This window comes from Rhinolophus sinicus, chromosome 12 (genome assembly GCF_057876585.1).
Source record: "Rhinolophus sinicus isolate RSI-liver-muscle chromosome 12, RSI-T2T, whole genome shotgun sequence".
NCBI classification, from domain to species: Eukaryota; Metazoa; Chordata; class Mammalia; order Chiroptera; family Rhinolophidae; genus Rhinolophus; species Rhinolophus sinicus.
Window position 1 is genome coordinate 38691963 of NC_142512.1, and position 13167 is coordinate 38705129.

The 13167-nt window shown below is 58.3% G+C and overlaps 1 protein-coding gene across 3 annotated transcripts; it reads right to left on the reverse strand.

Annotated features, from left to right (window-relative positions):
- Positions 1-8820: 8820 nt before the first annotated feature.
- On the reverse strand, positions 8821-13010 carry NEUROD2 (neuronal differentiation 2). 3 transcript variants are annotated; one of them, XM_074319451.2, is made up of 2 exons: positions 12692-13010; positions 8821-11593 (listed from the first exon to the last, which is right to left on the reverse strand). In XM_074319451.2, exon 2 carries the CDS (start codon positions 11586-11588, stop codon positions 10440-10442), a length of 1149 nt encoding a protein of 382 aa, XP_074175552.2. In that variant the 5' UTR covers positions 11589-11593; positions 12692-13010; the 3' UTR covers positions 8821-10439. The 3 variants fall into 3 exon arrangements, with proteins under 3 accessions (XP_074175552.2, XP_074175553.2, XP_088658368.1); XM_074319452.2 differs by lacking the exon at positions 12692-13010 and adding an exon at positions 11729-12012; XM_088802242.1 differs by lacking the exon at positions 12692-13010 and having other exon boundaries at positions 8821-11672.
- Positions 13011-13167: the final 157 nt, after the last annotated feature.

A 13167-nucleotide genomic window follows, 5' to 3' on the forward strand; every position in this document is an offset into this window, starting at 1 on the left:
ATGCTTAAGTCAGGTACTGATACATAATAAGCTTCAAGTATATGTTACCTTACATGTCGTTGTTGTTGTATCTTGGTCTTGCACTGGGATCAGTTGGGAAATCCTTCTTCATGTTTAACTAGCCCTTCTTTTCTAGAGTACAGAGGGAGAACCCATGGTGAGGAAAGGGACAGGGGCTAGGAGCAGGGTACCCCCCGGCAGCTGTCAAGGATATTTTCCTGGATTCCTGAAAAAGCTGGACCCTGGACCTACATCAGGGCCTCTCTGCCCAGACTGAAGTCTCAGCGCTCCAGCCTGTGCGGGTGTGGACATGGGGGTCATTTCTCCTAGACTGCTCTTCCAACCCCACCCCACCCCTTTTTCCACCTACTCTCTGTTCCTTCCTTGTCCTCTTCCTTCTTCTCAGGAATCTAGTTGGGAGGAAAGGAATTCCCTCACTACTTAGAGGGGTGGGGTTACCCCACCCTGCACAGTCATAACGGATGGTCTCAGTCTGGAGGTCAAGGAAGCATGTGGGGGCTGGTGCAGGAGGGGCGAGAAATGGCAGGGCAGCCCCCATGTCCTCCCATTCCCCCAGCTCCTGTCTCATCACTGTCACCATTCAATCATAGCAGATGGGCTGCAGCTGTGAGCGCCAGCCCGGCACACAGGCTGGTCCGTGCCACTTGGGAGAGAAGGAAGAGAAAGGGAGGGCGGGAAGGAGGAGGGATGAAGGGAGGAGGGAGAGAGGAAAGGGAAGAAGGGGAGGAGGAAAAGGAAGAGAGTGGAGGAAGAGAGATACAGCTTAAAGAGAAAGGAGACTTGGTATATTTTATGCCTCTCTTCCCAGCAGGAGAGCAGAGGCCAGGGCTGGGCTCACAAGCTGGGCAGTGCCAGGCGAGATGGGCATATGCCCTTGATTACTACCAGGACCGCAGGCCAAACCTCTACAGCCGCCATGGCCTCATAAATCAGTTTTTAAGTAGCAACCACATGGACATTTCCCAGCTGAGAGGTCTGGCCTCTGTCGGCCCAGCTAGGGCAGCCCTGGTACTGGGGCAGGTGCCAGGCCAGGGACTGGAAAAGAGAGAGGTGGTCATCAAAGTTTGGTGGGAAATGGGGCTGGGGCTTGTTCAGGCCAAACCTGGGGCCGGGGTCTCCTTCCCATAGGGAGTAGGTGAGAAGGTGACAAGTGGCTGGCAGTGGGTCCAGAGCCCCCTGTTGGGGCTCCTAGACCTTGTCCTGAGTTCCCTGGCGAAGCTGCTTACGTTACAGACGAGGGGGGTGGTGTTGTGTTGGAACTCCCTCCCTGCAGGTCCCCCTCCCATCAAGAACGGGCAGCGTGAGGAGAGCAGGTGTGGCCTGTGCACTTGGGCGTCTGACTGTGCTCCCAGCTCCTGGTGGGTAGGAAGGTATCTCCCCAGTGCGTAGCCCAGGCCCAGCACAGACCAAGCATCCAGGAAAATTGCTTGAATGAATGTGATGGAGTGTGAAGGGGGCCGTTATGTGCGTTCACTGGAATGGGAGGATTTATATGAGTGTGTGTGATCACAGAGTGTGTGTGTAAGTGTCTATGTGGGAGATTGCCTGTGGGTGTTCTGGGGTGATCGATTCTGACAGACAGCCCTCCACACCCTCCTTTTTAGGGTCTCTGCCTTACACAGCCCTCCTCCGGGCCGATTCTCCCCTTTTGAGGACCTATCAGTAGGACAGCAGCTCCCGAATTCTACCCCCAAACCGATCCCATGCTTGGCGCCCCCTCCTCCCTGCTCTGCCAGCCGGCATTGGTGGCTGCGGGGGTGGGGGAATGGGGGGCGGGTGGGTGGTGCGGGAGTCCTGCTCCTGGAACGGCGGACGGAGCGGGCGGGGCGGGGGCGCCCAGTCTTCTTGCGCCCAGTGTCTCCTCCCTGGGCGAACAGATGTCTCGGAATTTTAGATGTGCTTTCCGCCCCTCCTCGCAATAGCCCCCCCCACCGAGCTGGCACTGGCTGTGGTGTGGCGCCCTCCCCCACCCGCGTCTCGGATAGCGGAACCGCTGATGGATCTGCGAGCGCGCCTGGGCCAGGAGGCGGGGGAGGCCGGCCGGGTCGCTGCGGCGGCTGGGCCGAATCCCGGAGGCTTCCGGTGCAGAGAGAACCGGGTCGGTGCCGCCCTGGCTTCTGGCCTTCTTCTCTCGCTCCTTCCCTTCTTCCGCATCCCCTCAGCCCTGTCTCTCTTCTGTCGCTGTCCGCGATCTCCGGTCTCGGTCCCTTTCGGGCTCTGCCCCACCCCACAGCCCATCCTGCCCACCGCGTCTGTGCAAACCCTCCACACACTTCGCCACAGAAAGTCCTGCCAACTTTCTTCCCTCCGGAGACCCCTTTTCCCTGCATTCCTTGGCCACCCCACCCCCAACTGGCCTGCCCTCTGTAGAAACCCCGAGTTCATCCGGAAAACCTGGAGGGAGGGCAGGAGAGGCGTGGGGATCGAGATTAGGGAGGCCGAGGATATCGGGTCGACCCCGTTGAGAGACACCCAAATCTTCTAATCATGGCTAATTAATGAACAATCCAATTCCGTGGACCCCCAGCTCGGGGAAGGGGGCTGAGGGCAGGAGTGGGACTTGGCAGGGCTTGGCAGCAGGGGTGGTGCCAGGCGCTCGCCTCTACCCCACCCCCACCCGCCAGCATTCCGAGGTAACAGGCATTTGTTACCCAGCGCGTGCCAGGAGCGATTGGCAGGTTGGAGTAGGCACAGTCATTCCGCACACAGATGTCCCTGCGTTCACTCTTCTGATATGAATTCTGTCAGCTCCGAATCTGAGGGAGATGAGCAGACAGCCCCACAGACAGAGTTACAGACAGACGCAGACACAGACAGAGACATTGTCTGGAGGACACAGAACTCCACAGATATTTATTTTGCTTTCCCAGAAAAATAATGTAATGAAAGAAAAAGAAGAAAGGCTGCCACTAATTTGGGGGGACATGTCTGAACCCCTGAGAGTGGCCCTCACTCCTTCCATCCTCTTCTGCTTGCCTGTCTAGGCTTTTACAGCCTATCCCCAAGACCCCACATCATCATCCCTGAGCTTCAAATTTGAGTCGTTGCAACCAGAACCACGGAAGTCTGGGAAGTCTGCTCCCTCACGCAGGACCCAGAATTCCTGCGAGTTCTCACATACCCCCAAGGTGCAGTTTCCAGCGTTCTAGAATCTCTGAAATTCGAAATTCCAGAACTCCCGCTCCTGGGCAAATTGTGCACAATCCTTGTATCACCCTCTCCATTGGAGAGGAAAGTGGGTGCTGTCCAGTGCCCTAGAATGGAGAACCCCACATGCCTGGTCCTACCCGCTAACCCCAAGCCTTGTTTGGCAACCAGCCAAAAAACGCAACCTGCCCTTTGAATTAGGAATGTGAAAGGTCAAGCCACCTGAGTCCTGACCCTGTCTGGAACTCCCTCCCAGCTCCAGTTCCCATCCTGACCCGCCACACCTGACCTGGCCGTCCTGCATCTGCCCGCCCCAGCGGCTTTGGAAGCAAGCTGGTTGGTCACTGGGCATCTGTGAGCAGGCTGGGCATGAAGAGCCGCTGGGGGTTGGTTCTCCCCGGACAGCCCTGCTGGTAGAAGGAGAGGCGGGCAAAGGGGGCAAAGAAACTCGCCAATGTCGGAGGAGAGGGGCACAGAGGGGTTTGCTTTGTGGGTTGAGTTTTTTCATGTTTCTTTTTTTTAAGAAAAAGCCCCCATCCTGTGTCATCATTTTTATGGGATCTGCAATTCTGGCAAAAATCTGTCTTTAATTTAGCTGTCCATATAAAAATCCTCACTGTATAATAATGAACAGATGCCATGGAATTTAAGCTGGAGCCTCGGCTCCTCCCCGCCTTCCCCCCGCGCCTGGCACCGGGCACCGGGCACCGGCTGAGTGGCACAGACTGGCACCAAAGTGCGAGCGAAGGGTGGGCAGGGGGCGACCTGGGCTCAGCGCCAGGGCGCTGGGGTGGTGAAGGGGTGTCCAGGCGCTGGATTTGGCCAGGCAGGAGCTGTTTCGTGGCGGCACCAAGGGAGAAATGTCTGGGAGATTTTTTCTTTTTCTACAAAATGATCAGTAGTTAAGGATTTGGGTTTGGTTTTGCTTAGGGGCTTTGTGGTTCTTCTCATATTTTTTTAAAAGCACCACCCTCCCCCCAATATAAACCAAAATGTTTTCAATGTTTTAATTGAGTTGTTTTTAACTCCCCTGCGCGGCGCCCTGGCCTTGGCTTCGGAGCAAAGGCAAGCGCGAGTTCGCTGCAGGCGGGATCTGTTCCCCATTCGGCGGCCCGCAGCCTCCGCAAAACCCAGGCGCTGTGCCTCCGGGGGCTCCCAGACAGCTCCCGTGGGGCCAAAGTACCCTGTTGCCCTTCAGGAGTGAGGCCCCATGTGGCATCTGATTGGGGAGACAGAGAGATGGAGGCAAGAGAGGAAACCCCACTTGCCCCACACCTAGTCTCTCAGTTTTCCCAAGGGGAAAGAAAAACCTATTCGAGTCCAGTGTCCCCTGCTGCCTCCGCCTGCGGTCAAGAAAGCAGGCAACGGCTCTGGATTGAGGGGCTGGTTTTGAGCCCCCCACCCCCATCCCTAGCCTTTAATGCGACTCTGGCGAGAACAGATGTCCCAAGCCGGGCGGACTGCCCAGACCCCGCCCAGCTGTGCCCTTGGCGAAGACTTGGCTGAGGGTAGGAACTGGCACGCGGGTCCCCAAAGGGACTTGGGGGCTCCCTCCGCCCTGGCGGGACCCGACCTGGCAGTCTTGGCCTCCTGGCCAGCGCAGCCTGGGGCGGGAGGGAGGCGGAAGCGCCCCGGAAAGACCCGTTCCTAATGCAATTAATTCCGAAAAGAGGAATGAAACGCAGACAGAGGTGGAGCGAGGCTGAGAGCTAAATTCGAATAACCGAACACCAGGCACACACTCCGCGGAAGGAACCAGCAGCCCGTCTGCCGGGTGAGACAGCGCTGCGCTCCTGCGCCAGAGCGGGCAGGCGAGTTGGCAGCGCCAGAGCCACACCCGGGCGTACATCTGGGCAACTTCTCCACCCAACGCAGTGCCCAGCTCCCTTGGCACAGCCAGCGTCTAGAGGGGCCCCTCACCCTCTCCCCTCTGACCCAGCTTCCCCTTCCCACGCTGAGGAGGAGCCGAGGGCCCCAGCCCCTGGCATTCTTCCGCCGGCCCTGCAAATCCCTCACCCTCCTTCTTGTGAGCACAGCCTTGGTGTCGGGCCTTTCTGCGCTGGCACTTCCGGGAGGTCCCAGTGCTTTAGGATGGGGAAAGTTTCAGAGAGAGAACAGCCTGAGGGAGGTGTCTGTGCCCTTATCACTTCTCACCAGGAAAATTGTCCAAAATTTGTAAAGATGTGGGACAGAAGCCGCTTCAGGATTTGGAAGAGGAGCCGGTTTTCAAGGTTTCTCACAGCCCAAATCAATTCCCCTCTAGGCCTGCGGCCAGTGCCTGGGTGCCCCAGCCCCGAAGAAAGAAAAGTGACCGTGTCCTGGGCTGTGAACTGGGAAGCCTTTTATGACAGCCAAGGCCTTTCTGGCCCCTCCCACATTTTGAAAAAAGAAGCTTTCTCCTTTGAGCACAGAAGAGCAGGTCAAGTGTGGAGTCCTGGGCTGACCCCCTATTGTCACAAAGGGGACCGAGAGTGGAAGTGGAGGCTGAGATGGACCCGGCCTGGCCTGCACTGTCCTTTCCTTGAGAACTAAACTGTGGACTCCATCCCTATCCTTCAGTTTCAGGGTCCCTTCAAATCAACAGATTCCTCCAAGGAGCAGGCAACTTCGGGTTGCAGATTCTGGGGAAGAGGCGGAAACAACGGTCACCCAAGAGGGAAAGAAATCTCTGGCCACTGCATTCACAGTCTGTGGACTTTCCCACAAAGGGGAAAAGAGGAGCAACACAACCCATTGGAATCCAGGGAGTGTCAGGGCTTCCCTGCTGCTGACTCCAACGGGGCTCAATGTTCCTGGATGGTGCTCAGTGGTTTATTGGGCTGTCCCTCTGGGTGATGAAATCAGAGATGGGAGTTCATTGAAGATTCACTAGGGGTCAGGCGCTTACCATCCAGATCATGGCTGGAATGGGGTTCAACGGATATGGGAGAAGTAGCAAAGCCTTTTCCTTCCTTTCCCCCTGATGGACCGATGGCCTGGACTCAGACATCTCGTTTTCCTTGTCATTTCCAAACACTGGCCTTTGATGGGGGTGGGAAAATCAAGTGAAAGAAGCCCTCCTGATGGGGTTCGGCAGCCCACGGGTTGGAGCAGAGCCGCTGGTGCCTCCTTGGCGATCCCCACAGCTCAGGCTGGGGCAAGAAGGTGTCCTCTCTGTGACTTCTCCCCCTTGCACTCGCTCTCCCACCACTCGGTCCTTGTTGTGCCTTCTCCTTCCCCTACACCCCCACACCTCCTTCTGTTCCAGGAGCTTCTCCCTGTGTGTGAGTGCAAACGGGAGAGCAAGAGAGAGCGAAAAGACCTGTGAGGGGGAGTTTGGGGCCTCGTGTCCATGCACGTCTTCTTCTGTTCATATCACCAGGGAAGTTGAGGGTGGGGAAGGAAGGTGATGATGGGAGGATAGAGCACAGCCAGAGTGCAGGAAGTGTGGGAGAAGGGTCAGGAATTGGGGGAAAGGCAGCTCCTGTGGACAGATTCACAAAAAGCCAATGCACACCGGATTCCTGACCCAAAAGGGGCCCAACGGCCCGCCTGAGGCAACCACAGATGCAGTGGCCCAAGAGTCATTAATGTCCTTCGAAAGGGGCTAGAATCCGGCTTTAAAAGCAGAATTGAGACACATGGAGCAGACTGAAGAGCAAATCTTAGATTGGGAGTCTGTGGTCTGGCCAGGCGAGACAACGTGGAGGGGTCTTTTGCTTCCAGCCCTAAGCCACCTGGATGCCGCCCAGCCCTGGACTTCAGAGCGGGTTCTGGAAAACCGGCTGAGTGCGAGAGAAGCCCAATTAACCTTGCTCCCAGGGCAGGTTAAGACTCAGGCCTCGAGATGTGTGCCGAGTTGCTTTTCTTTCCAGGTACCCCTGCCTGGCCTTGCCCCGTGCCATGAGCAGACTAGACTCCTTCAGATTCGGGTCTGGGATGTGCTCCTTGCTCCGTACTCCACGCAAGAAGTGAGGAAGAAGGAAGGTGGGTCAGCCCCTTTCTCCCAAGAATAGGGGTGACTAAGAGGTCTACAAGACCCCTTTACACCACCGACAGGGGCGAATTCTAGGGATAAAGGACCCGGTTCTTATTCTCTCTAGAGAGGCGATCTTATGAGAATTCCAAAGAAGGCAGTGAATTTTTGAAAGAATTCCAGTGAAATTCTCTGGAAAATGAGGGAGAATTCCACCCAGAATTCCGGCCGGGCATTGAGGAGAACCTCACGCTGTGCGGCTCTCCCCGGGGCCAGACACGCGCGGGATCCCTCTGTGGCGGGAAAGCGCGAGGCGACACGAGTCAGCACCCAGCATCGGACAGCTCCCGGCTCTGTCACCTCTCCGCCCGCAAACGTCCTCAGGTGGAGAGGGGAGAGCGTAGTCTCTACGGGAGACTGAGGGGGTTTGGAGGTGGTCATCTAAGAGGCCCGCCAAGCTGAAGGTCAGACGGTGTAATCAGATGCACTCATTTGCATGTAGGGTTTCCTTCTTCAACTACCTTTCCTTTCCCCGCTTTTTGTCAGGGCGCTCTCATTTTGGGATTTGGGATCCAGCCTTTAAAAGCACGCCTGACCTTAAGCCCCAAACCCAACACTACAACCCCATTTCAGCCCGAAAACGCTCGACAGTGTTTTTAAAACATACACAAACACACAATAATTTAAGTAAGCAGCATTAGAAACAGCCTACTATCCTAAGTGCGTTCAGGCTTTAGGAGGGGGGTCTTCAGGATTTGACTCCCTCTCCAAATATTCCAGGAGTCTAGTGGGCACTGCTGTGTGTGGGGCGGGGGGGGCGGGATCTTTCAGGGAAGTCAATTCAGAGACGCCTCTGGCCCTGAGGCTGTGACAAAGCGAACGGTGAGGCTACCTTGTTTGAGACGGGGAAGCGGCTTGGCAGGACAGGCTCCTCCACAGGGCGCCTTTTCTCCGCCCCCCGAGGTTAAGGGTTTCCCTCCGTGCGGAGCCTCACCTGGCAGGAAGGAGGCTGTCCTGGTGTGGACGGGGGCATTCCCACTGCCCTGGCAGGGGAAGTTCGTGGTTGGGTGGGTGCCTGGGCTCAGGCATCCTAACAGAGCTCTGGGGTGTTCCTTTAACCTTAGCAACACCCCATTCAAATTTCAATGTTCCTGAGGCTAAAATCCGGCCCATTCCCGAGTCCACCGAAGCACGAATTTAAGACTGAAAAGACTTCCTCCATTAATATTTCATCCTCATGACCTTATAAGTCTTTTATTTAAAAATGTCCTTGCTGGCTCAGATGGCTGTCTCCTTAGCTCTGCTCACTTGGTTTTTGCAACAGTGTGCAGAGGATTGTAAAATGACCAGCTGCTGCCAACTTGGTCATTTTTCATTGATGAAAAGGTATTTTGTTTTCAATGGAGGTGCATGTGCCTGTTTGGGAACTGAAAGAGTGTAAGGAGCTTAGTGCAATGCTTGGTGCTGGGGCGTGTGTGTATGTGTAAGGTCTGGGAGGGGCAGTGCATGTAGCTGTTTTGGTGCCCAGTGGGTGGCTGTGAAGGGGGTTATAGGGTGGGAATCCCACCCAGGAATGTCCAGGGTCCCTCTACCTGGCCTCTGCACAATCACTTGACTCTACCTCCAGCACCCGGAGCCCAGCTCAATCCCCCGAATGAAATGAGGCCACCCTGAGAAATCGGGTCCGGCTTTGCATCTCATTTACATAAATATTTATTAATAGTCATTAAACTGAACAGAAACACGCAATGCACTTCGGGTGTCCGACGGGAGTTTCATCTTCGCTAGAAGAGGAAGGTAAAATTGCGTGTGAGTGTGTGGGTGTGTCGCCTGTGGGTTTGCATTTTTGCATCGTGTGTCTGGATGCCTGATCTCCTGCCTCCGGTGGGGAGAGGTTCTTCTTTTGCCCTCTCCCTGCCCACCTGCCAGCCTGAGTCAAGAGGACAACTCGGACAAAAACCCCTTCTCCAAGCCACCGGAAATCGCCGGGTGTCTTGTGCCTGCCGGGGCACAGTCGGGCAAAGGAGGGGCTGCCCCAGATCTCGGTCTCCACCCTCACCCCGGGAAAGGGTAGAGGTGCGTGTGGGGAGGGGAGCCTGCGAGTTCTCCTTCTGCCCCTGGACGCCCGCGCCCGGCCTGCGTGTGCGTGCGGTGTGCTGTGCGTGTGTGTCTCTCATGCAAACCCTCCCTCCCCAAACCGACCCCCCCAACAGTTTGCCATTCCATACAAATTTGGAAACAGGTTTTTAAAAAACAGCATGACGCACAACGGGGATGGGGCGGGTGGGGGCAGTGGCACTGGGGCCCCAAATTTCCGAGTCACTGATTGTAAGAACCTGGGGAGGAGGAGGGGGCGACGCTGGCCCCCACTTCACCAAAGTGCACAAATCCGCGCGTGGGCGGCGCGGCCCGCGGGCCGAGAGGGGCATCCCGGGGCCGGGCCGGGCCGCTAGGCTCAGTCAGAACCTCCTTGCATAGATATCTGTCTTTTTATTATTGGTAGTAGTAATTTTATTTATTTATGTATTTATTTTTGCCTTTTATTGCTTCTAAAAGTTCTTACTGCGTTTTCTCTCCGATCCGGACTCTGCGTTCAGCCTCCGTCGCCTATTTGCTTTTTTTTTTTTTTTTTTTTTTTGTATGTTTGTTTGCTTAAAAAAGGGGAAAACGGATTCTAGTTACAAATTGTCTTGGCTTCTCTCTTTCCTCTCAATCCACATTCCCTCCCGCCAAAATTAAAATCACAAAACGCTGAGACTAAAGGTTGGGGGTGAGGGCGTTCCAGGTCCAGGCTGGGGCACCCTGACTTCTGCCCTCTTCAGGAAAGAGGGGACGCCCGGCTCCTTTCTGCCTCAGCAGCTCGGTGTTTGATTTAAAAGAAATAATAATAATAATAATAATAATAATAATAATAATAATAATAATAGAGGGAAAGCTATCCCACAGCTCAGCTGCCCCCTTACCAACGCCTCTGGGCCTGCAGGGGGGAGGGGGGAGGAAACCTAAGTGTAGGGATTAGGAATTGGGGTGGGGTCTCCAGGGAATGCCCGAAGAGGGTCCCTGGAGAAGTACTCCCTGGGAACGAGGAGGAGGGAACCCCTTGGGGAGAGAGAAGGCGAGTCCCCTGGGGGAAGAGAGGCCCCTGGGACGGGCCACCCACAGGTAAAAGGACCGCGCTGCCCAGGAGAGCGGCGGGACCGGCGGCCCGCACCCCGCGCCCTGCGCCAGGGTAGGTTGGGGTGCCCCTGCGCTCGGAGGGCAGGAGATAGGGGTGCGGGCAAAGGCAAAAGAAAAAGAAAGGGGCGGGCGCGAGGTCTCAGTTATGGAAAAACGCGTTGAGCTCCTCGTACATGGGGCCCCGGTCGTGGTGAAGGTGCATATCGTAAGACAAGAGATTCTCGGAGTGGACGCCCCCGCGCACCGCGGACGAGCCGAAGACCAGCCCGTGGCCCGTGGGCCGCGAGCCGGGCAGCGCTGAGTAGTGCATAGAGTAATGGTAGCTCTTCTCGTGGTCGGGCGACGAGTCCTGCTTGAGCGAGAAGTTGCCATTGAGACAGAGCGGGGGGCTAAGCGGGCCCTCGTACTCGGAGCTGTTGTAGTCCGGGCTGGCGCCGCCGCCGCCCGCCGCCGCATACAGCGTCTCGTAGGCGGCACAGTAGCCGTGGGTCCGCAGGGCGTGCGCCGCGCCGCCGCCCAGGCCGCCCGCCGCCTGGCACTGTGCGCCCGCCAGGCGCGAGCACGGATACGGGTAGGGGTGCATGGCGAACGGGCCTCCGGAGCCGTGGAAGCGGCCCGTGCCGTCCGCGCCCTGCTCGGTGAGGAAGTTGCGCGAGTTGAGCTGCAGGCAGCCGGCCACCAGGTTGGTGGTGGGCTGCGACAGACCCTTGCACAGCGTCTGCACGTAGGACACCAGGTCGGGCCGTTTGCCCGAGCGCAGGATCTCCGACAGGGCCCAGATGTAGTTCTTGGCCAGGCGCAGGGTCTCGATCTTGGACAGCTTCTGCGTCTTGGAGTAGCAGGGCACCACCTTGCGCAGGTTGTCCAGCGCCGCGTTCAGGTCGTGCATGCGGTTCCGCTCCCGCGCGTTCGCCTTCTGCCGCCGCAGCTTGGAGCGCTCCAGGCGCGCCTTGGTCATCTTGCGCTTCTTGGGCCCGCGCTTCTTGGGCCGCTCGCCCTCGGCCTCGTCCAGCCCTTCCTCCTCCTCCTCCTCCTCTTCCTCCTCGCCCCCCAGCTCGCCTTCCTCCTTGACCTCAGCCAGAGCGGCCTCCGTCACCTCGTCTGCTCGGAGAGGGATTGGCTTGGCGGCCCGGGCGGGCCCTGGAGCCCCCGGTCCCGGCGGAGGCGGAGGCGGCGGCGGCGCGTCGCTCTTGTCGCTCCTCGGTTCGTCGTCGTCGCCGTCGCCCCAGCTGGCGAACTTGGGCACGTCCGAGAGGAGACCGGGCTCGCTGAACAGGCGGGTCAGCATGGTGCCTGAGGGCGCCCGGCGGGCGGGAAGGGGAGACACAGCACAGAGTGAGGGGCGCGCTGGGGTCATGCCGCCTCCCCCTCCCCACCTCCACCCCCAGTCCCGTGCGGGTTCCTGCCTAAGGGGCCCTGGATGCCCACCTCCTCCGCCTGCCCCGCCCAGACCCCCCAGCCCCAGCCGGCCCGCGGGGCCGCCCGGATCTCGGCCCAGGCCCTTTCCCGGGCGCTGGGCCTGAACGAGGGCTCGCTCCCGGCCTTTGGCTTTTCTCCGTGTCAGGACAGGGGCTGAGCAGGGGCTTCAGCGAACAGATATCTTCGCCGGGGGAGGTGGCGCGCTCGCCCTGAAAGCCTCTCCTCTCCCGGCGGTGGAAGAAGGCTGGGCGGCCGCCGGTGGGGACAGCTGCCCCGCTTGGCGGCTCTGGCGGCCCCGGCCCCTCGGCCCCGCTCCCCACCTCTCCCGTGGCTCTCACCCCCACGCTCCCTAATCCAATTTGCAACTTGGCCGCGCGCCGCCCTCAGCTCGGCCCCCACCCCCGCAGCCCCAGTTCCAGAGGCGGGAGGATCGTCTCCTCTCGCCTTGTGTCCCCAGCTCCCGGAACCGGCTCCGGGCGGCGAGGGCTGAGGAACCCGGGCGTAGGGAGGACACTGAGAGAAGCGAGCCCCATCCGTCTCCTGTGCGGTCAGGGACCCCCGTCCCCGCTTCAAACTGCCTCCCTCCCACACTGCTCTTCAGATCTCGTTGTATTTCGGGATTGATGGGGGAAAATACAAATTTGTTTGTTTGCTTCTCTCTTTTTTTGATGATGGGGAAAGGTCGCAGGCTCCTCCAGGACAACCATGGGGAGGTCCCATCTCAGCTTCCTCACGCCCCCCCCCATGATCCTGCTCCCCCCCAGCCCATCGCAGGCAGAGACGCCTCCCTCCGCAGCCCCCCGAGCTGCAGCTCCTAGGGGAGAGGAAACCCGGGGAGCCTCCGATGCCCACCCCATGAGGGGGCATTTCCCAGGAAGGGGGAATTTGGGGGCCCTCCTGTCGGCCGAAGCAGCCGCCCTCCCCACCCCCCCAACCGGCGGGTCAAATCTAGCTTCCTTTCGGACAACTTACCTCGGAGAGGAGTCAAGGGGAGAGGGGAGGGGAGGGGGGAGGGGGCAAGAGAGAGAGGGGGGAGAAGAGGAATCTTCTCGCTTATTTCATTGTTCCCCCATCTTCAGGGAGCGGGGGCAGCGGCTCCTCAAGGCGGCGGGCGCCGGCGTCTTCAGAGCGCCATGCGAACCGCGGAGCGAGTGTGGCATCTCTACCAGGCGGGGTACCAGCCTCTATGCCAGGCCATATGGGCTTGGCACGTCACGGGCAGCAGCTATCACATGAGAGACGGTGATTGGCATGCGTCTGCATTGGGGGAGAGCCGGCTCCCCCGGGACCCGCCGCCATCTGTCACTCTCTACTCCAAAAAAAAAAAAAAAATTAAATAAATAAAGGAAATAAATAAATATCTCTGCCGCCCTCCCCTCCCCGCCCAACGCAGGGAAAGCAGGGATTGAGAGGGAAGTGGGAGGAGTTGCCCCCCTTGGATATACAGC

Coding starts and splice junctions, on each gene's coding strand:
- NEUROD2 (XM_088802242.1), bottom strand. CDS start 11,657: ATGACCCCAGCGCGCCCCTCACTCTGTGCTGTGTCTCCCCTTCCCGCC.